The sequence below is a fragment of the Anthonomus grandis genome, chromosome 17 (assembly GCF_022605725.1).
Source record: "Anthonomus grandis grandis chromosome 17, icAntGran1.3, whole genome shotgun sequence".
Lineage (NCBI taxonomy): Eukaryota > Metazoa > Arthropoda > Insecta > Coleoptera > Curculionidae > Anthonomus > Anthonomus grandis.
This window is the reverse complement of record NC_065562.1, coordinates 15,483,271-15,504,778: the sequence shown is the minus strand read 5'-3', so window position 1 is coordinate 15,504,778 and position 21,508 is coordinate 15,483,271. Positions and strand designations below refer to the sequence as shown.

Below are 21,508 nucleotides of genomic sequence, written 5' to 3'. Positions count from 1 at the left end.
CTTTCTCGTTAAATAAAGAATACCGGACCGATCAGGTAACAAATAAATTTATTTGTTTTCATTGTGGCCGAAAATAATGAAAAGCGACGCGACGGGTTCAGTTTCGATCGTCTGCCCCTGGGCCGTATACTTTCCCCTTCAACAATATAATGCGGTTGCACGGCTTAATTTATCGCCTTAATTCAGCCTTTTTTGGCTTTGGCCAGGACATTATTACATTTCGTTTAAATTGCGCCCAAAAATGGAAATCATATTATACCCGTTGAGTATTTTTTTAAGCATTACATATAAAGAGTACACAAAATAATATTAGTTCATAAGATAACACTTTGAAAAATTATTTTGTCTACTTAATTCACATGACCGTCCCTGTGCATGCAAGGCTTAATTGTGTGGCGCCCTCTATTAGCCGCCCTGCCAATCCACCAGTTAATGCTATATGACTCTTTATCTCTGTCAGACAAGTTTAGAGTAACGTGTTATAAAAAAAGACAAAAAACTCTTCTTGTCAAAATTTTGACATATCGAGGAGTTTTCGCATTGCAATGACTTGAAAATGCTTTGTTTTGTCTCAATTTAAATAAATTATTTTAAACGCGTGTACGATCAAAATTCAAGGAATTTAATCATAACCGCTTATTGGATGTTATCAATATTCTAAAACTCCCTGGTGTTTGCAACTCGTTTATTTGAAAACTTGTTTTTGTTTACAACAACTGTCACCTGAATGACAGGTGACAGTATAATATTATACGCATTGTGTTTCTATTGTCGTGGTTGTTTACTGTTTAATATAATGCTTGAATTAGATAAATTAAAAAGTAATTATTTGCATAAAAAGCAGTTGATGCACGGCACTGGATTCTAGCGTCGGTAATGGGAGGGGAGGCAGGCTAGGAAACCTAAAACAGGCGACGCAGGCGAACTAAGTTTTACCGGTGGCGGTTTTCGAATGTCCGTGCAACGAATAAACGTGAAAAAAAGTGGTTTTACCGGTAAATAAAGCCGCGGGTCAATGTGAACAGTTCCGCCGCATCCGTAAGTAAGCAAACCTCAACAAATCAACCCTAAACTCGTGTTTATTTATCAAAACAAAAACATTAAACCAGTGAAAATGTCAAAGGTCCTCGAGGTTTGCGTTGACAGTTTGGAGAGCGCGGTTGCCGCTCTTAACGGCGGCGCCGATCGGCTCGAGTTGTGTTCGTCGCTAATAGAGGGCGGCCTCACTCCCACCCCAGGTATATTGATTCAAATTCAAAACATGAACCCGCGAAAAGTGCCCGTGTATTGTATGTTACGTTGTCGTCCGGGCAATTTCATTTATAAACCGGAGGAAATCGAGGCGATGAAGGAGGACGCGCGAATTTTAAGGAAAAGTGGCGCCAACGGGTTCGTTTTTGGGGCTCTGGCCGATAATGGGGACGTGGACATGAAAACTTGCCGGGAAATCGTTAAGGCTTGCTACCCGTTGCCAATAACGTTTCATAGGGCGTTTGATTTTGTGAGGAGGCCCACCATTGAGGTGGAGGTTATCATTGATTTGGGGTTCGAAAGGATCCTTACCAGTGGCAAGCAAAAGTCTGCACAAATGGGTGTAAAGCTTATTAAGAAACTTATCGATCAAGTGGGCAACAGGATAATTATTATGCCAGGGTGTGGGGTTGATAAGGATAACATTAAATTTATCCTGGAAAACACCAATGCCAAGGAAATTCATGGCTCATTTAAGAAACTCAAGGATGAACCGAAGCCTGAGGTTAAGGATGATGAGGCAGACATTTCCTTATCCGATGAGAACATCCCCATTTATGTTACCGATGAGGAAAATGTTGCTGAAATTATCAATATTTTAAAGAATTTGTAGATTTTGTTCCGTTTATTCTTAATATATTTTTTTAATGCAGCCAACTGAATGTTTAATAATAAGATAATATAAGGTAAATTGTTACTGTGACTGATCTTAGTTTATTTTCAGATTTAGTGGTATCATACTATAAGTGTGTTTAAATGTATTACCTATTAAGGGCATATATCATACTGTATAATGTTATGTAAGCAAATTTCAAATAAATATTTGAACAAGTATAAAAGCCTGTGTTATATAGTCAGATAAACAAATTCGGATCGTGCAATCAGCACCACCTGTTGAGAGAAACTGTAACCAAAAAATCCTAAATATTAAGTGACTGCCAGAAATCCTCTGTATCTGCTTAGTTAGTTGATATACAATAATGATCATCATAAACAAAGTTGAAGGGCAATAAATTATCTATAAGTTTGTATTAATTTTTTTTAATTGGATTAACGGTTCTTGAGATATGACGATTTGAATTTGGCTTCACGTTAACCTCACAATTCTTCTTTGATAATTTTTGATCTATTAAAGCTAGAGAGAGACATGAAATAAACTTTAAATGATCAGCTTTAAAATATTGATTCAGGTCATTAAAACTCTAGACCCAATACAACTGGTGATATTTCAAATTTTAGATAAATTGTCCCTTTCAAAGAAACCATTATTAAAAATCAAATATTTCAACTTTTAAATAAGTTTGACAACGTCATTCATTAATACGGCTGTACTAATATATCGATAGCGAAAATATTTATTGGGGTTCAACTACAAGGTCATAAATATAATTAGATGTGAAAGTCGTTTGGTATAGACGCAAAAATATCGATATTCTTCATTGGGTGCTGGCCTGCATTATGTGATCTAAAGAGACCCCAATAAAAATTAGGGCAATTATAATTGGAAAACACTAATAAAATAATAGCATAAAAATAGTTTTTACAACAATAGGACTGTGCTATTTATATCGACTGTCCTAACTTTTCATTTGTTTGAACGTTATAGAGTAATGTGACTAAAAAAAATATATAATTAAATTACATTTGGCAACAGTGTGTTTTCATACAATAATAGAGCCGTACTGGCCTTATCGATATTTTTCCTACAATTGTATCTAACCTATAATACTACGTGACGAAAGAAAGACCCCACACGTGACCCTAATAAGGAAATGACAGAATGGAAATCGGGAACTGTCTCCTGTACACGGCACAAAATGGCGGCGTCTACGGCCCCATTGTCCGACCATTTAGTTGATCCGGAAAAATGTCCGGAAAACGTGGATGATGCCGGCGCATTTTTTCAAACAATCGAGGGAAAATCCGAAGAAAATTCGGATTATGTGGACATCGACCTGTCGGTCAAGTGTCGGGGCTGTTTCGCCCAAGAGGACGAGATGCATTTCCTGTTTACCGTGTTCAATCAGGAGATGACTCTGGCCGATATCCTGAAGGAAACCACCTTCTTCGAGGTAGGTAAACAGAACTTTATTAACGAGTCCTATTTACCATGACTCCTTTAAGTAAATAAAACATTACAATTATCACTATGATATGGGGGTAAACTGATAAAATACAGAAAATAACAATACCTACTATCCACTATTTCTCTCGACTGTATATCAACGAGGCAAGACCTTATTCAAATTATAAATAAGATTTAGAGCAAACAAATTGCATAGTTGCAGTTTTAAGGTTTTTATATTCTTTTCACTTAACCCTGCAGTGTATAAATTGAAACTACTGATAGTAGATTTAGATAGAGTATGGAACAGAAGTCGACAAGGTTCCTTAGGGCCTTTAAAGTTGGGTAATAACTTTTTTCTATTCAATTTATACTATATTAATAGGTATAACTTATCCCTAGTCTATGCAAAATAGTGTATTGTTATGTCTCACAGATTAAAGATCTGGTAATAATATTTGATGCCAAATTTACATTTAATGCCTATATAGAAAATGTAGCAAATAGAGCTTTTAACAGTTTTATTGTGTGAAATACTTCAAAAACCCTTATCATATAAGGCAACTTTATTTTACATTTGTAAGAAGCCTCTTATATGCAGATGTTATTTGATGTCATTATTATGAGTGCTATAAACATTAGCTTGAACACATCCGGGAGAAAATGGTACTCTACATGCATGTTAAAGAAACAGGCCTTGTCGACTATTTATTTTCATTGTCTCATTTTTTTCTCTGTAGCCATTGTATTATCTTGGACCAATATAGGGTGATTCCTTCCCTGATATAAAACTATAAATGGCTATTCAAATAACCTTTCATTTTTATGCAAATTACCTTTAATATACTACATAAAATAAAACTTCTCTGTATCCAATATTGCAGAAATATGTTAGGGCATGCTTTGGCAAAATAAAAATAGATCAAAACAATTTACCTGAGTAACCTCTTCAAAAGCAAATATCATATCTCATCAAGTGGGAATCAATTGAGGCAAAATAAGCACATTTTGTTATTAATTTATTAAGTTGTCTGCAAAGCAACCAGAAGCAAGTTTTAGGCATAACTGCTTTATATGTTTATCAAATTTTAATTTTTCATCTCTTATTAGTCCAGAAACTTTTATTATTTGTGTTTAATATAGATTATGTGTTCAAAAGCACAGTCAAGTCTACACCTAAAACATTTAAAGGACAAATAGTTACAGTCACACCAAGTCTTGATTCTGCATAAGTCCTCATTTATTTTCTCGAGTAAAAAATGTGCATCTGTATCATGCCATAGCAAAGTGGTATCATCAGTGAAAGTGGTACACTGCCCATGTCTTAATATCAAGTGTAGATCATTGACATAAAAAGGGGGAAAATAAGTGGATCTAGAACAGTTCCTTGTGGTACCCTTGATGAAATTTTTAACTCATCAGATATAGAACCCTTAAGATTGCCTTCTTTCTGATAAATATAAGCTGTTGTCTTTAAACAGTAGAAACTTACTGCTAATATCGTCATCAATATCACGAAGTGGCGTAACTAATTTTTTGTCATTTTTCAGGAGATGCTTTTAAACCTGTTCTCGATCTTTGCTTCGGTGCTAACGCAAATTCATTACAGCCACGGTGTTTCGTTTTGGACAGTAGTTATATACTTATGTATAAGTACTATTTATTCATGATAACCAAAACGCATATTAGATTTTATACTTTAAGTTATTTAGCAAAAAAATAGATACGCCAGTTTGTGAAATTGATAAATATAATTTGATAAGACAAAACTTGAGTTACGCCTCTGAACATCTAGGTACGTTACTGTAGATAAAAGAGACATCGCATAATTAAAATGGCAAATATACTTTATTTTATTAATCAATTAATATGAAAACATAAAAAGCGACAAAATAAGTAAACATTGTGCTTAAAGAAACTAAACCAAAATGTTTAATAAAGATATTATTATAAAAATAAAAGAGAAAAAGTAATTTTTAGATCTAAATACAAACATAACATAAAAAAACATTATAAACTCAGGTTAATAAAAATCTAATTTAAATACATTGATACCTTCATTTCTTTTGCATGACTGTACCACTCTTACAAATCTTCAACTTATCACTCAAGACCAATACATTTCCGGAAGAGTGGAAAAAGGCTAAAATATGTCCAGTGTTTAAGAGTGGCGACCATGGCAGAATAGAGAACTACAGACCGGTGTCAATTCTCTCTAATTTTTCGAAGGCCTTTGAGATATGTGTGCACGATAAATTGTCTCCTCAAATTAAGCACATAATTACAGAAAAGGAGCATGGTTTCTTTCAGAAAAGATCTACTGTCACTAATATGGCTTGTTTCTTGGAAACAGCATATCTAGCTATAAATCAGAAAAGCCAGTTGGATATGCTGTACACAGACTTCTCGAAGCCTTTTGATCGGCTGGATCACGGTTTGCTGGCACGGAAGCTGGCTTTGGCTGGATTTCATCCTTGTCTGGTGGAGTTCTTCATCTCATATAGGGTCTTAAAAGAAATATACTACCCCTAAACTATGACAAATGTAAAAAAATGACAATTTCCATTCTTCATGAAGAGATTTTATACTCATATATATTGAGTGGTTCTCAGTTGCTAGACTGTTCTTCAGTGAAGGATTTGGGCATTGAAGTAGATAAGAGGCTCACATTCAACCAGCATGTAGCACAGGTCACTGGTTCAGCCTTAAAATCCCTCGGGTTTATAGTAAGGTCCACTTCTCAATTTAAGAATATATCCAGCTTGACTGTATTGTACAATTCATTAGTAAAGTCTAAATTAATGTATGGCTCTATGTTGTGGTTCCCCATCTATGATGTTCATGTTAACAGACTGGAGTATGTACAGCGCAGATTCTTAAAGTTACTTTCTGTTAAGTTGGATGGAGTATTATCCAGTAAGAGGTGTGGAACAGGAGTACCTGCTGAATAGGTTCAACTATTTGTCACTAAAGCAAAATACTATTCTCTCTAGTCAGATATTTTTATATAAACTTTGCAATAATAAAATTGATTGTTCTGAGCTCTTAGAGAGGCTACCTCTATTTGTTCCTCCTGCCAATACAAGGAGGCACCATATATTTTATCCCTCTCTTAACTTAACAAATCTGTCCAGCAAAGCCCCACTGTGCCGTGCTTGTACATGGTATAATCAGATGAATGCTATAGACATCTTTAGCAGCACTGAATATGTTTTTAAAAAAAGGATGGGTTCCTCTCTTAATTTGAATGATACCTGATTATTTTTCTGTGATTGTATCATTTGGTTAGTGTGTCTTATATTCTTACAATTATGCTATTGTTCTAAATTTTAAATTTTGTTATCACTCTATATTGGATCTTATATTATTTTTTTTGTACTACTTATTTAAGGTGCTTATAACTTGTACTGTTTTAATTTTAATTATTTCGATTGTCTTGTAATTGGGAATTTTCCTGTTGGACAATAAACTATTTGAATTTGAATTTGAAAAATAAAAGAAACCATACATAATAATAACGGGCTGGGTTTAGGACACAGTCTACATGAGGAATATTCAAATAAAACTTTTTTTATATTCTTCAATCCGAATTACGAGTGTGTCACCTTGGCATAATGATTTTAAATCTGAATGCTTTTCTTTAGTAATTTTTTTTGGTTCATTATTTAAGATTTCAACAGTATAATTTTTAAGGTCAGTGATTTTCGATTACCTTTTTAATTTTAACTTTTTGTAACTTTCATGGAGATGACTTGTTCTATAAAGTATTGTTAATGGTTCTTGTTTAGTTACTTTAATTTCGATAATATCATTGCCATTTAATTGAGTCTCCTGTTTCAGAAGTTTTAACAGACAAGATTCTCAATTCTTGAGACAACTTTTTAAAATTTAAAGAGTCATTATATTGAAGAAGATGCACCATGTAAGGGTGTTTATGGCGTGCTAAATGGATAAACTTGTGGCGGGATGAAAAGATCACCTGCGCGCAAGATGGCAGCCGATATTGCGCTATGGGCAGAATCTCCTTCATTCTGCCCATGAAATGATTCAAAAAAACGTAATGAAACTTCTTCTATGTTCGAAAAGTTTGCAACTGCATACAAAAGCATTGCAGCAACGACAGAATTGCATCCTGCCCACTGCATCCATCTGAAAACAAGGCTACTGACTTAATAGTTTTTTTAGAGTCGTATTTTTGTAGAGCATTATATACACATGAACTGATTTCCGACGCACCTCTTTGGCTACTTAGCTCACTCCAAATGAAACAATGACATTCCTTTGAAGCGATATCGTAAAAAGTAAAGTTGTAGTTTGCTAAAAGTCGTTTATAAAATAGAGCATTTTCTTTTGACTGTGGCAAGTAAATTACCTGCTGAAGATTAAAGCTTGCACATCCAATAGCAAACTAACACCTTCTCTTTAATGATCTTTTTAAGTTCCCTTACTTTAGTCTTTTCTGCAACATGTCTATTGAACTTATCCATTATCTTCTCTTTTAAAGCTGGATCTCCTTTTCTGTAGGACAAACATAATGAGCACTGGTCCGTTTTTGGCCGGTGGAAAGACAAATTTAAAGTTCTAAACACCATACGATACAAATCAATTGAAGGTTTTTCTTCATTTGGACTTAATTCTTCAAGAAGCATATTGTACATCTTTGATACCGTTAATTCGGGGTGGAGATATTCCCTGCTAGAACTAGCACGAACATAGTGAGCTTCTACCTTGGGAAATCTTTGGATGTGATTTAAAATTGTAGTTCGAAGGATATTATCACGTTCAATTACCCTGACTGCCTGTCTACCACCTCTTTTTTCCCCTTCTAGTACCCCACCTAAAGTTACCTTTGTCAGCGAAGTTCTCATTGTTTTTTCGGATATCCCCAACGTATGCAAAAAGAATGTTTTACACACCAAGTATTTTTTGTGATTCAATGTCAAAAAATATTTGTGACTTTTTTGTCTTCGAGACTGCTCTTTCTTGGTAGTTTTGGTAGCCGTTTCCAGAACTTCAATATGGCGAACAATAAATTCACGTTGGGATGCCAAATTCCATTCCAAATTTCGATCACTCCTAGGAAAACAAAAATATGCAAGTATTGACAAGAAAATTCTGAGATAAGCCGAATAGTGTAAGTCGACACCGACATTTGATCAATTTCACAAAGTGGCTTAAATGAGATACGCCTTAGAATGACCAGTAATATGGAGAATTCTAAATTTTACAAAGAGGCGTAACTTGAGTCTGTTTGTAAAATTGTACCTTATAATAAATCTAGATACGCCTGTCAGTTAATATGCTGTAAGTCAGAACGTAGAAAGGATCGAGTTACGCCACTTCGTGATATTGTGCGCCATGTAATGTGGTACAGTGTTGCCAGGTGAAATAAAATGAAATCATGAAAAATGTAACCAAAAATCATGAGTTTTGGAAAAAAAATCATGAGATGGCGTTTTAAGCCTTATTTAAAAAAAAAACATACATTATTTTTATTAAAATATTTTTTTGATGAAATAAAGATACAAGTACCAAAATATCTACTTTTTTATTAACAAATTTAAATAAAAACATAAAATTATATGTTAAAGTAAACAAACGTACATAATCTTAAAGTAAATAACTGAAAAACAAAAATCCGAAATATCCGTTATTTTATTCTGACTCATCGGAATCATAAATTTGTTTATTTAATTTTTTAAGCAAATCTTTTCCTATTGGAAAATTTGAACAAATACGGTTTTCTCTGCCCACTAAACTTTTGGTGTGCAGTATAGCAGCTATCATAGGAGTTTTCAACCGATTTCTCTGTTTTGTTTTGTTTAAATTTATCTGACTAAACACCCTCTCTACGTTAGCACTGGAATGCGGCAAAGTTAATAAATTAAACACAAAATTACTTAAATTGGGAAACCGGGATTCTGTATTTTCCACACATTTAATCTTAGCAATTTTACCCCAAAAATCGCAAATACCTTTCCAGGTAAAATTAATTTCATAATTTCTAAGTAACAACCATTCATTGTCAATAACTTGCATATCAGCAGGAATTAAATTTTGAAACAACATAGAAACATTACTTATAGACCTGATTTTTCTTGATTTAACTACCTCAGGATCTAGAAATTCTAATTTCTGAAACACAGAGTTTTTAAGTGGAAATCTTGACAATATTTGCTCCACACTCTCAATATAAAAGTCTAGACATCTTAATTTTACCATGTCGAGTCGGTTTTTCTCCAGATCGGCAGAGTTTATGTGGGCAGAAAAGTACATGTCATTTAAATTTAAAAAAAGTCTAGGGTCTTTAAAATCTATATTTTCAATGTTGGCATTTAGATATTCGTCCTTAATATAATAATCTAAAATTGTTTTAACTGTTCTAGCAACCTCTTTATAAATAACGTGAATTTTGGGCGATTCGCTTTGCATTAATTTGTTTAAGCTATTAAAAATAGGTTATACATGCGATAAAAATGATAAGTATAATTTATTTTCGGGCGTGTTTAGTTTTTCTAAAATAATATTTGCTTGACTGATTTTAAGAGACGCCTGATCTACGAAATACAACCTCAAAGCTTCATATTGATTAAGAAGCCTTTTAACCACGCATTCCAGAGATAACCAACGTGTCTGGCTAGGATGTAAAATCTTCGATATTGAGACATTTGCAAATTCCTGGAATTCCTTATATTCTTCCACTCTCTTCGGACTATTTGAAAAATAGTTATATACCTGTAAAAAATTATATTTTTTAATTAAGTATACATTTATTTTATTAGCGTATAGCTTACTTCTCTCGCAAATTGTTCCACTTCCTCAGGCAACTTGTGGCATGCATATGATGCACACAAATGAAAGCTATGGCATATGCATTTCATTATGAATATACCTGGAATATTTTCTCGCAATCGACTGACCACAGAATTATTAACGCCAACCATGTTGCTCGCTCCATCTGAAGCAAAGCCAATAAAGTTTGACTTATATGGAACACCATTTTCGGTAAGGAAGTTGATTAAAATTTCATAAAGTGCAGCCCCTGTGGTCTCTACTACTGGGATTAACGCCAAAAAGTTGTCTTCAATGTCAAAATTAATGCACATTCTTACAACTAAACATAAATGTTTGGTGCACAAGTTATCAGTAGACTCATCTATGATAATGCTAAATTTATTATCCCTCATTAGGCCAAGTAGCCAAGATTCTTGAGACAAGCCTGTAACTTTTTGTAAAACTCTTGACATCTTTGTTCGTTTACATTTCATTTGTTTGACAATATCTGAATCAGTGCCTACAGCATTGAGATAATCGATGAAATGCTCCATCAAATTCATAGGGAGATTATGTTCGGCTAGAAACCCCGCAGTTCTTATAATTCCTTCTTTCGCTTTTTCTTCAATGCTTATTTTTTTAGAACTTTCTGCAAACATTTGACTTATTTTTACTTGACTTTGCTTGCCCATTGATGCTCTCTGCAAAGCTTTAACATGCTTTTCAGTCTCAGAATGTTTTACTAGTTGGGTTTTCCCTGCAGATACCTTAACATCACATTTACAGTAATCGCACCTTAAATTTAAAAAAAAAACGTTTACCTCCATTAAAATAAAAGTTTTGTTCGCCTTAAATTATATATATCCGCATTAAAGCAAATTTTAATTAGTTACGATTCAGTAACTCATATTATCATTTAATTCTCGATTTAACATTATTATAAGTGAATTTAGATTTTGTACTCAATAAATCCAAATTGCACTTATTTTTACAGAAAGTACCTTAACTTAAAATATCATAAATACCTACCAGGCAAAGCCTGTCCCCTTTCTGCTGTTCTCGATCCATTGCAAACCCGGTATATTTTTCCATTCCTTTTTAAAATTTTGCTTATAAACCTTTCTTTTCTTGCTAGGTCCTGGAAGAGATATACTCTTGGATGTACTACTACTAGAACTACTAGAATCACTGTCACTCATATTTTTTAATTATTTTCAACTCACAAATAATGCTTTACAATACCAAATACACGAGCAAATGCATAAAACTTCGTGAAAAATATAGCCCGTAGAAATATCCGAGAATCTCGGGGAATCCCCATACTCGTCAGTATTTCCCGTTTATATAGGGCTGTGCGGATATTATTTTAGGCTTTATGATATTTATATGTGTACATTTAGTTGTAGTTTTAGGTTATTTTTATTTTATTTTTATTTTTACGACTAATATTCTGAGTTACGATTTTAAATCTTTGTTTTTTTTTTAAATCATGAGATTTTTAGACAAAATCATGATATCATGAGATGTAAGTCAAAATCATGAGATCTCATGATAAATCATGAGACCTGGCAACACTGATGTGGTATGTAAAAACGGGCTTAACTCAATTTCGCGTTTTTTTGAGTTACGCCACTTCGTGATATTGACGACGATATATGAAGGTATATCATTGATAAGAAACAAAAATGAAACAAGATTGCTCTCTTGGAGCTTGCACTTGAGGCAATGTAGGTAGGTAATTTGAATCTATTGAGGTCTATTTAATAAGTAGATCCAACCTCAAAAATCAAAGGTCTTAGCAAAAATCTCTGTAGAGTACATCAAGTGAACATTTTAATTTATAGCCTCATATGTGTTTCACAGAAATGATATTAAGTTAGTGATTGTTGAATAAATTTAAAAAATATGACGGTTTGGTTGCTAATGATTTGCCATTAAGGATCTTCTCTAAAGTTTTTCAAGCAGGATATTATGGTCGATTAAATTAAAGGCTTTGCTGAGATCAAAGTATATTCCAAATGTATTTTTTCCATAGTGGAAGTATGAATATAGTATGAGTAAATAGTGCAGTTTAGTAGATATCCCTTTTTTTTTTTTTGATGGATTTGTTAATTAAAAAAGAGGGAAGTCATACATTGATAGACTTTTCATAGAAGACAGATGGAACAACCACAGGTCTATATATAAGTCTTAGCATCTCTTTCTTGTGTATGTCCCTGAGATATCATCTGTCAGTTTAACCATACTAAGAGAAATTTAAGGCAAGCATAAATTAATTTCATTTTTAAAGTTTCTCATATGCTAATGATGCTGTTCCTGCTGAAGTAAAGTGCATTGGTCAGCTAAATTGCTGTCTATTAATTTTTTTTATAAAACTGGTCTTTTTAGTGTAAAGAGGACGACAATCTACCCCCATACTTGTGCACACGATGCACCTCAACCCTCGTAGACTTTTTCAACTTTAAAATCCGATTTCAAGAGACAGACGCCTACATACAAGACTTAATAAGCAAAGCCCTGGCCACCCAAGATACTAAACCAGATCTTGAGAGCACTTCAGATTTCTTTCAAGTGTTAGAAAACGGTTCTGAGCAAGATGATAATGATGATGACGATGAGTTTCACGAGAACGCTAACTTAAAGCAACCCAATGCTATAAAACCTGAAAAGTACATACCGGACATCAAAAAGATTTCCGGCTTAAGCACGCATTGTGACTTGTGTCCGGACAGTTTTGCTACCGAGAACGAATGCGAAACCCATTTGGCAAAAGAGCATGGCCACAATCCTTTTGCCAAGTTCACGGCATTCAGGCAACTTATAGTCGAACATAGTAAAAGTGTCGCGCTGGAAAAACGAAAACGGAAACACTTGGCCATGGAAATGAAAGAGAAGGAAATGGAAAGTATGCCGGGCAAGTTCTGTCGGTTTTGTAACAAGAAGTTTCCCGAGGAGGAGTTTCAGCTGCACTGGGAAACTCACAAGGTTATAAACTGTTTGGATGTTCTAATTGTACTTTCATTTCAAACGTCCTTTTTTTGGTAGATTCATGTATGCGAACTGTGCGGTTTTAAAGTGGTTAAAAAGTCAGAACTGAACGTGCATCAGAGCAGCGTGCACAGCGACGTAAGGAACTTCGCCTGCGGCCATTGCAATAAAACGTTTAAAACCAAAGGGCTCAGAAAAAGGGTAAAAGAAACTTTTTCTACATTGACTGGATTTTTTTTTTAATTTATTTATTTAAAGCACGAATACACTCTGCATATAAATCCGAGGGCTTTTTGCTGCGAACTGTGCGGCCAAAGGTTCAACGATCTCGCGACCATGAGGACCCACGTGCAGTTGAAACACGTGGGGTCCAGGGAGTACGTTTGCCCCATTTGCGGTCTGGATTTCCCACTGAAAGCCACATTGAACAAGCACATCCTCAGGCACAACAAGAACCGACCTCCTGCACATTACTGTCAGATTTGTAAGTAATTTAATTTGGTTTTTGCACCATCTCACTATTGCCCCAAAATTCTGTTGTTTTAAAACAAAAAAGGTTCAAGCGGTTTCAAAGATAAATCGTCCCTAAGACGTCACCATCTGGTGAAACACACCAACGACTTCGTGAAACCGAAGTGTGAAGTTTGCGGGAAAACTTACTGTTCCAAGACCAAATTAAGGTAAATAATTTCTGCCCCCCAGACATCCCTTGGATTAAAATTAATCGATTTAAATGAAGGTTTCATGTGGAACGACATCACAGTGGAAAACCGCCGGTGCGACGTGGCAGAGGCAGGGGGGCCTCGAATTATCTGGGCGTCACGTGTCGTAAACCAGCTCATTATGACGTCAGCACTTCTGGTAGTGAGGAGGAGGAGGATGATTCTGACAGTGACAGCGAGAGTACTGAGGATGATAATGACGTTCGACCAGTTGAACCGAAAGTTAAGGTCGAGTATTGATAGTTTTAAAGTTATGTAATTCTTTTTAATATAAATACATATTTGTAATATAAGGTTGTTGAATTTCAATTGTGTTTTGAGAGATTTTTACCACCAGGTTCACACCTAAGTATTGCAATGTCGATAATTGACGTGGGAATCACAGTTCGGTTTTTCAAAATGGCGGACGTGTGTTCACAATTCGTGTAATGCCACGATCCGCCATTTTAAATATTAAAAACTGTTATCGATACGCCAAGTTAAAGTACAAACTTATCGATACACGATCCCGTACTTTTACTTTGGCATACAACTTGACGGGTCGATGACAGTTTGCAACCTTCAAAATGGCGAATGTGCCCTATCTTGAAATTAAATTGATTGCAAGAGTACAACCGACATGTGTATACGACATCTTTAAAAAGTCAAATCTTTAAATTTAAAAATATCGATACTAACTTGTATTTTGACATTTTGATGACACGTCAAAATACAATTTGGGGTGAGTATCGATATTTTTTTAATTTAAAGTTTTGACTTTTTCCAAGAACTAACGCGCCACAAATAAACACGTTTTAAGCTAATACTAGTCTGTCATTTGAGCATGACTTTTGTCGTGGAAATTAAGGATCTAAAATGACGGATGTGTAACTGCCATTTTAGATGTTGATAACTAGCGAAACGTCAAAGTGTAAGTCTTAGTAATGGAGGCCTACCGATATATTAATTAACTTTTGGCTCAGCATAATCACACTTAAAAAAGAAATGAAAATATCGATAGGCGCTCATTTCTAACCTTTGTAGTTTGACAACTGAACGTTTCGAAAATTGCCAACAACTAAATAATGGCGCATTCGCAGTTTCCACATCGTAAGCCATGCCCAAATAACACTTACCGCTAATAAATTAAAACGCGTATATTTATCGAGAACATCAAATAATAAAATTCAAAAATATCGATACACATCACCCTTACTACAACTTGTACTTTGACAATTTGGTTTTGTCGTTCCAACATTCAAAATGCCTGTACGCTGTTCATCTTGATGACTCGTATGATGACTGTCATCTTCAAAGTATGAGTGTCATTTGGACTTGAAAGCCTTGCCTAAATTAAAGTAATAGGCTATTTACGTCATAGAACGTGCACTTACTAGAGAGTTTAAGTGCAGCGACGACGTAGCCAAGATTTACGCACGTTAAACGAGGTTAACGCACGCACGAGTATAACGTTAGGTGTCCTGCGAAATGAGCTTAAGCGAAATATTTTCTGCGTGTTGACGTGACGTGACAGAATTGACAGCGACTTGTCATTTGTCAAGTGCCAGGCGGGATAATTTTTATTAATTTGTCTTTCGTTTACTATTGCTTTTTAGTATTAGAAAATTAGGAAATTGTGTTTTTTGATTAGTAGTGTTTTGATTTGTTATTTTTTAGAGATTCCTACCTAATAGTTAACCCCAACTAAGCAACCAAAACCCAAAACTAATATAATCAAACTACAAAACTTTTGCACCATAGAGAAATGAATATTAAACATACTTTTAATTACTCTATGTTTTGCACCTTTGTTTTTGTTTGGGATGATCCCCATCATAACATAACCTAAAACCTAATCCACACTGGAATCGAGTCGAATCGTGGATGCTCGGGACGTTCCGCGTATACGTACGTGCAGTAAATTAGTCCCGTGGAGCAACGCAGAATAACGTACACCCGTAGCCCGTATTTCAAGCGAAACGTGAAAATGAATGAAATGCGCAGGCATCCTCACGCACGTAGGATTTGCTGCACTTAAACTCTCTACTAGAACTTACGCCCCTTACTAGCCCTTGCATTTTGACAACTAATAACTTAAAACGTGCCTATTCGTGGTAATAAGTCAAATCATACAATTTAAAAATATCGATCATCAGCACCCTTACTAGCAACTCACACTTTGACAAGTTAAAGTAGGGTGTGTCGAGAGACTCGATAGTATAAAATGGCGGCGTCTAGCGTCTCGACGGAAAGTCCCGAAAATTCAAACGGGGAAACTTTAGAAAACTACGAGAATGTCGCTTTTGGGGCTCCGGAGGACCAGCCGGAAGTCGTGCATGTGGACTTATCAGTGAAATGCCGGGGCTGCTTTGCCGAGGAGCCCGAAATGCACTTTTTATTCACCAATTTCGATCAGGACTTGAGTTTGGCCGATATTTTAATGCAAACTACTTCATTTGAGGTGAGAAATTAAACCCTTCAACACACTAAAATACCCCTTTAAAACACAAAATGTGTATTAGCTGCATAATTCTTATTAAACATTAAAAAAACTTGTTACTAAGGTTTTATTTTACAGTGTTATGAGGATGATGAATTCCCTCCATATTTCTGTATAAAGTGCACCGCATCCCTCGTCTCTTTTTTCAACTTTAAGATCCAGTACCAAAAGACTGAAATTTATATAAGAAACCTGCTTGGAAAACCCTCAGCTTCCCCAATGGAATATATAACACTAACGGGGGGTGATGACTTAATGGAAGAGGAAACTCCTGTTTTTAATGATGATCTTGCAATGCACAACAGGGATGGAAGGGACAAAAAGTTTTCAACAGGTAATGGCTCTTACTGGTTAATATAAACTTCAAAAAATTTCATTTTAGAGGAGGTACAGCCCTCCAAAAAGTGCTCGGAATGCAAAAACCTATTTACCCTAGAAACCTTTAAGGCCCACTGGGAAACCCACAAAGTAAAACTGAATTTCCATCAAATATTTCAAAGTTAAATTTCCTTCCCTTTCAGATAAATAATTGCCCTGAATGTGACTATAAAACAGTTAAAAAACCGGATCTTGAATTGCACATGCAAACCCGCCATAGTGAGGAGAGAAAATTTGTGTGTACACAGTGTGGTTTCCGGTTTAAAAGCAAACAACTGCTTAGAAGGGTATTTGAATGTATCAGTTATTAAAACACTGCTATATTAGTAATACATTTTAGCATGAAAGAAGACATTTGAATCTGAGGAATTACTGCTGCGAAACCTGCGGTATGAGGTTTAATGACTTGGGGCCCTTAAAGACCCATATCAAGTTAAAACACATTGGGACAAGGGAGTTTATTTGCTCAGTTTGTGGCTTAGATTTCCCTTTAAAAGCTACTCTGGATAAGCATATTTTGAGACATAATAAGAATAGGCCAGCTCCTTATAACTGTACCGAATGTAAGTATTTAATTGCCATATTTTCATAATGTTCAGTGAAATGCTTTATTACATAAGACAGTAGTATAAGTAAGTATGATTGAATGATCTTTGTCAGTGCAGTTTAATGTAAGTTACTGTCACCTTTTGTGCCATTATAAGAATGTTTTTATATGAAATTATTGGGTATTGAATGCCCTTTATTCCCCATTATTTTGTGAAATAAATATCCTTCAGATTAATGAATGTTTGCTACAAAAAATTCTGGAACTTAAGCTGCACTAGCTATCCTAATCCTTCAAGTACAATCATGTTTTTGCCCTCAAATCCATCTGCAGGAACTCTTTTACAATAATGTACAAGAATTATTGGCCTTGTCTATCATAAATGCTTCTAATTTATTAGGTTTTTGAGGTACAACAATTTTTCTTATATGAGATTATAGGGTAAGAAATGCTTTTTCTTTGACTGAAATCCTTTTGACAATATTTTTATTATTTGATGAAAATATCCTAAAGAATAGTGAAAAAAATGCTAACTACCAAAATTTTTCACACAAAATCATGTTTTTACTCTCAAATTAATCCTTAAGTATTCCTCTACATGAACGTACAAAAGAATCATGAAAATATTTAAGTGACTCTCAATTTTATTTATTTCATTTGCAGACAACAGATTGCGACAAAATGCAAAACTAGCATCCTGATATTACAACCTTAATCTAATTTAAACATTAAATATGACAAACGTAATACCTACTTATGCACTAATTTAACAAAATATCAAATATTAAATGTTACAAAGCAGCACACAACATTAAGCCAAACCGTATATTTTAGTGCTATTAATTATTTGCAAAAAAGTTTAAATTAGGTTGAGTACAATGCAAGTTAACAGTCTAGTGTCAAGACTGTTTTAGACTTGGAGAGATCCAAATCCTTATCATTTCACTGAATCACTTAACCTAAAAGATATTCTTACATTTTTTGCCTGAAATTAAGTCTCAACTGCCTGGAATCACTTAACCTAAGAAACTCTTACATAATTCTTGGCTAAAGTTTAAAAAATCAAATCTCAACTGCCTGGAATAATAGAATCACTTAACCTAAGATATTCTTATATTTCTTGCCTAAGAAACTGATACATTCCTTACCTAGAATTCCGCCAATTTAAACCAGAAATAATTACATTATTTTCCCTTTCCTTCTGTTCCCTTGACATCAGTTTATTCTTAATTTTATTAATATTTAATTCAAGGGTTATTTTCTCCCTCAATTTTCTTTAGTTTTTATGTGGTTTTGATCAAGTCATAGTAAATTGAGATAAACTGTGCTGAATCATTGATGTCACCAATCAATCTAATCACTTTCTTCATTGGTTGCACTCGATAAGGCTTAAGCTTATATGATTTAGTGTAAGAATCAACTTTGGACTTTTAAGCTGTTCAATATCCCTTTTATTGACACAATTCATACTTACATCACATAGATCTTATTCTATAAATCTTCAAGAACCTTCTGTATGTTACCTATACTCTCGCTTAATGGTGTTCAAACAGCTTTCATAGCCATTCAAAAAGATCTTTAATAACTTATAACCAAATATGTCTACCTGGTCTCTAAACATCTTACCCTATGAATCTTAGCTGACAAAATTGCCTTTTGCTCAGATTACTTCTTCATTCTTCTATAAAACTATTGGGTGAAAATTCCCCTAAAGTATTTAGTATATGTAGGTTCAATGCGTTTCCAAGATAAATGCTCAATGCTACGTCACAAACGGGTGAAACACAGCGGCCAATTCGTCAGACCGATGTGCCATCACTGCGGCAAAACTTACTGCTCGATCACGAAATTGAATTATCACGTAGAACGACATCACGGCGATACGCCTCCGGCGTTTAAGCAAAGAGGTCGCAAGCCCCAAGGGTATTTGGAGTTTACCAAAGAGTCTACGGATGGTGAGGAGGAGTTCGTTAGTGACGAGTGGGCGGAGCACAGCGAGGAGGAACACGAAGAAAATGTAGAGGATGGATATAGTATGATAAAGCGGCGAGAAGGAGAGATGATACGGTAAGTAGTAATTGGGGTTTTTCGAGTTTAATGACAGTAAAGAGTTTTTGGTGAAAGTCAGTTTTCGGGTATTTAACAGAAAGTTATGGGAAGGAAGAATATTTGATGGAAAAGTATTGATCCTTTTTTTCGTCAAAATGTCTAAAAGTGTTGAATACATTAGTAAATATCCGTTAATTCTTTGCTTACTTACCAATGGATGGGTTATAAAAATGTGATGAAATTTTAGCAGAGGATTCAGAAATTATTTATTTTTAATTAGCTCTTTATAACACGTTTTTTTATATATAACAATTTCAATCAGAATCATTTGTTTAATCTAGTGAACACTGATTTAAAAATATTATTTATTTCAGTCAACTTCAGAAACAACGAGCCATTGATTCAGAAGACACTATAACGGATCCTCAGTCTGAACTGGAGGAAGCTGTGAGTTAGTTTTTTACTGAGCCTCGCGCTTTCATAAAATTGTTAATATTTTTAATAAAATTTTATGGTTTTACTTAACTTTTTAATTCCCAAAACAAATGTAGGCAAAAAGGCATTGCATACCCTAGCAATATTTGTAAAATTAGAAAAATAAATTACAATATAATATTCACTTCTTCCTTTTATCAAAAATATCATTTTCATCTGCATTATAAAACAAACGCAAACATTTCCAGGAATCCAAAATAGGGCAATCTTGCTTTTAAGCGCACTTGCTATTCCCCATGTAGGTGGCCCATATGCGGGCTTCGTAAGGTGGACATTGCCTTGACACAGCTTAAGTACAAAACAGCTCCACAACTTTCTTATGAGAAAAGGTTTGCGTCGCTTCAGTCGCGCAGCGTTTATGCCCCGCCTCTTGGGGTAAAAGACTTCTTGGGCGTCCGATCGGGTTGTCGGTTTTACCATTATTCGTTCAGTAGCAGTAGCGTGCGCTGATATTCTTATGTATTTTTGTTCGTTTTCTTTGATTTGATGATTTGCAGACGCTTTGTTACTTTGATTGCCAAATGATTGATAGAAAATCGGGACACGTGTGTGCAGTGCCAAACTGTTCTATTAAAGGGTAATGATAGGGTGTTTTTAATTTAACACTACATATTGTTTGTTTTAAGTTGAACAATAATAATTGGTTTTTGTTTACTTGTTAAACTTTCTCTTCACATTTTAATAAATAAATATGATATAAAACGGTATCATTTTGTTACTTCTTTTGGTGCATGTAAAAAAATCATTTAATTATTTACAAATTTAAGTATAATGTATTTTTTCAGCTAATCAAACAATTACAGTTGACACCGAGTTCAAAGCCGATGTTTCAATTGGTAGCAATCTTCCAAATGTTATTAGTTCTCCTCTGATGTCTCCAACATCTACGCAAACATCGATCAGTTTGAGTTCCGATACTCCGAGGAAGGTAAAATATAGGCATACTATTAAGTCATTAACGGCAGAAAACAAATATTTACGACAAAGGGTTCAGGTACTTGAAAATCAATTGGAAAATAACTTAGATAATATATCTCTGGACCAATATATGTCTCTGACATTTAAATTTTGCAAGTCGGAAGACACTGCTAAGTGTATTAATGTGCAAGTAGCACAAGGGAATAAAAAAGCAAAGGGTAGACGTTATAGTAAAGATTTTAAACTTGAATGCTTGCCTATATATTTTTCTGGGCCCCAAGTTTACAAAAAATATTTAATGAAGAAATATTGTCTTCCCTCACCAAACACATTGCTACAGGAAATGAGAGCAGTTAAAATAGATTCAGGATTAGATAACCCTCAATTTTATAAATTATTGAAAGCAAAGATGGACAGTTTTCAAAAACAAAAGAAATATAGCATATTATGTTTCGACGAAATGTCCATTAAAGCTAATTTATTTTATGAACGCAATCAAGACTATATAATTGGGTTAGCCATAGGTGACAAAGGGGAAAAGATTTTTAAACCTACATTGACTGCCTGCGTTCACATGTTAAGAGGACTTTACTGTAAATGGAAGCAGCCTCTTGTATATTTTCTTTGCCATACTTCGTGTCCAGCGGAATTATTAAAGATCATTTTAATTGATGCTTTCCAAAAATTGGAAACTATTGGGCTAACGGTTTGTGCAGTTACTTCCGATATGGGATCCAATAATATTAAACTTTCAAATATTTTAAACGTCTCTCCAGAACATACTGGATTTTATTTAAACAATCAGTACATCTTTTATATTTTTGATGTTCCACATATTATCA

General features: G+C 34.5%; 3 protein-coding genes and 1 long non-coding RNA gene across 5 annotated transcripts; 3 read left to right on the top strand and 1 right to left on the bottom strand.

Annotated features, from left to right (window-relative positions):
- The first annotated feature begins 749 nt into the window (after window positions 1-749).
- On the top strand, window positions 750-1,903 carry LOC126746167 (copper homeostasis protein cutC homolog). Its single transcript, XM_050454301.1, has one exon. It carries the CDS (start codon window positions 1,115-1,117, stop codon window positions 1,862-1,864), a length of 750 nt encoding a protein of 249 aa, XP_050310258.1. The 5' UTR covers window positions 750-1,114; the 3' UTR covers window positions 1,865-1,903.
- A 1,114-nt stretch (window positions 1,904-3,017) lies between these two features.
- On the top strand, window positions 3,018-14,109 carry LOC126746310 (zinc finger and BTB domain-containing protein 41-like). The gene is made up of 6 exons (XM_050454488.1): window positions 3,018-3,323; window positions 12,479-13,075; window positions 13,136-13,279; window positions 13,337-13,562; window positions 13,635-13,758; window positions 13,818-14,109. Exons 1-6 carry the CDS (start codon window positions 3,024-3,026, stop codon window positions 14,038-14,040), a joined length of 1,614 nt encoding a protein of 537 aa, XP_050310445.1. The 5' UTR covers window positions 3,018-3,023; the 3' UTR covers window positions 14,041-14,109.
- On the bottom strand, window positions 8,846-10,434 carry LOC126746311 (uncharacterized). The gene is made up of 2 exons (XR_007663859.1): window positions 10,111-10,434; window positions 8,846-10,051 (listed from the first exon to the last, which is right to left on the bottom strand). It is a non-coding gene; the product is annotated as an uncharacterized LOC126746311 (long non-coding RNA).
- A 1,469-nt stretch (window positions 14,110-15,578) lies between the features above and the next one.
- Window positions 15,579-19,773, top strand: LOC126746240 (zinc finger protein 2-like). 2 transcript variants are annotated; one of them, XM_050454396.1, is made up of 7 exons: window positions 15,579-16,240; window positions 16,436-16,613; window positions 16,662-16,747; window positions 16,801-16,944; window positions 16,998-17,220; window positions 18,935-19,271; window positions 19,628-19,773. In XM_050454396.1, the coding sequence occupies exons 1-7, from the start codon at window positions 16,004-16,006 to the stop codon at window positions 19,707-19,709; spliced, it is 1,287 nt and encodes a 428-aa protein (XP_050310353.1). In that variant the 5' UTR covers window positions 15,579-16,003; the 3' UTR covers window positions 19,710-19,773. The 2 variants fall into 2 exon arrangements, with proteins under 2 accessions (XP_050310353.1, XP_050310352.1); XM_050454395.1 differs by having other exon boundaries at window positions 15,585-16,240; window positions 16,358-16,613.
- Window positions 19,774-21,508: the final 1,735 nt, after the last annotated feature.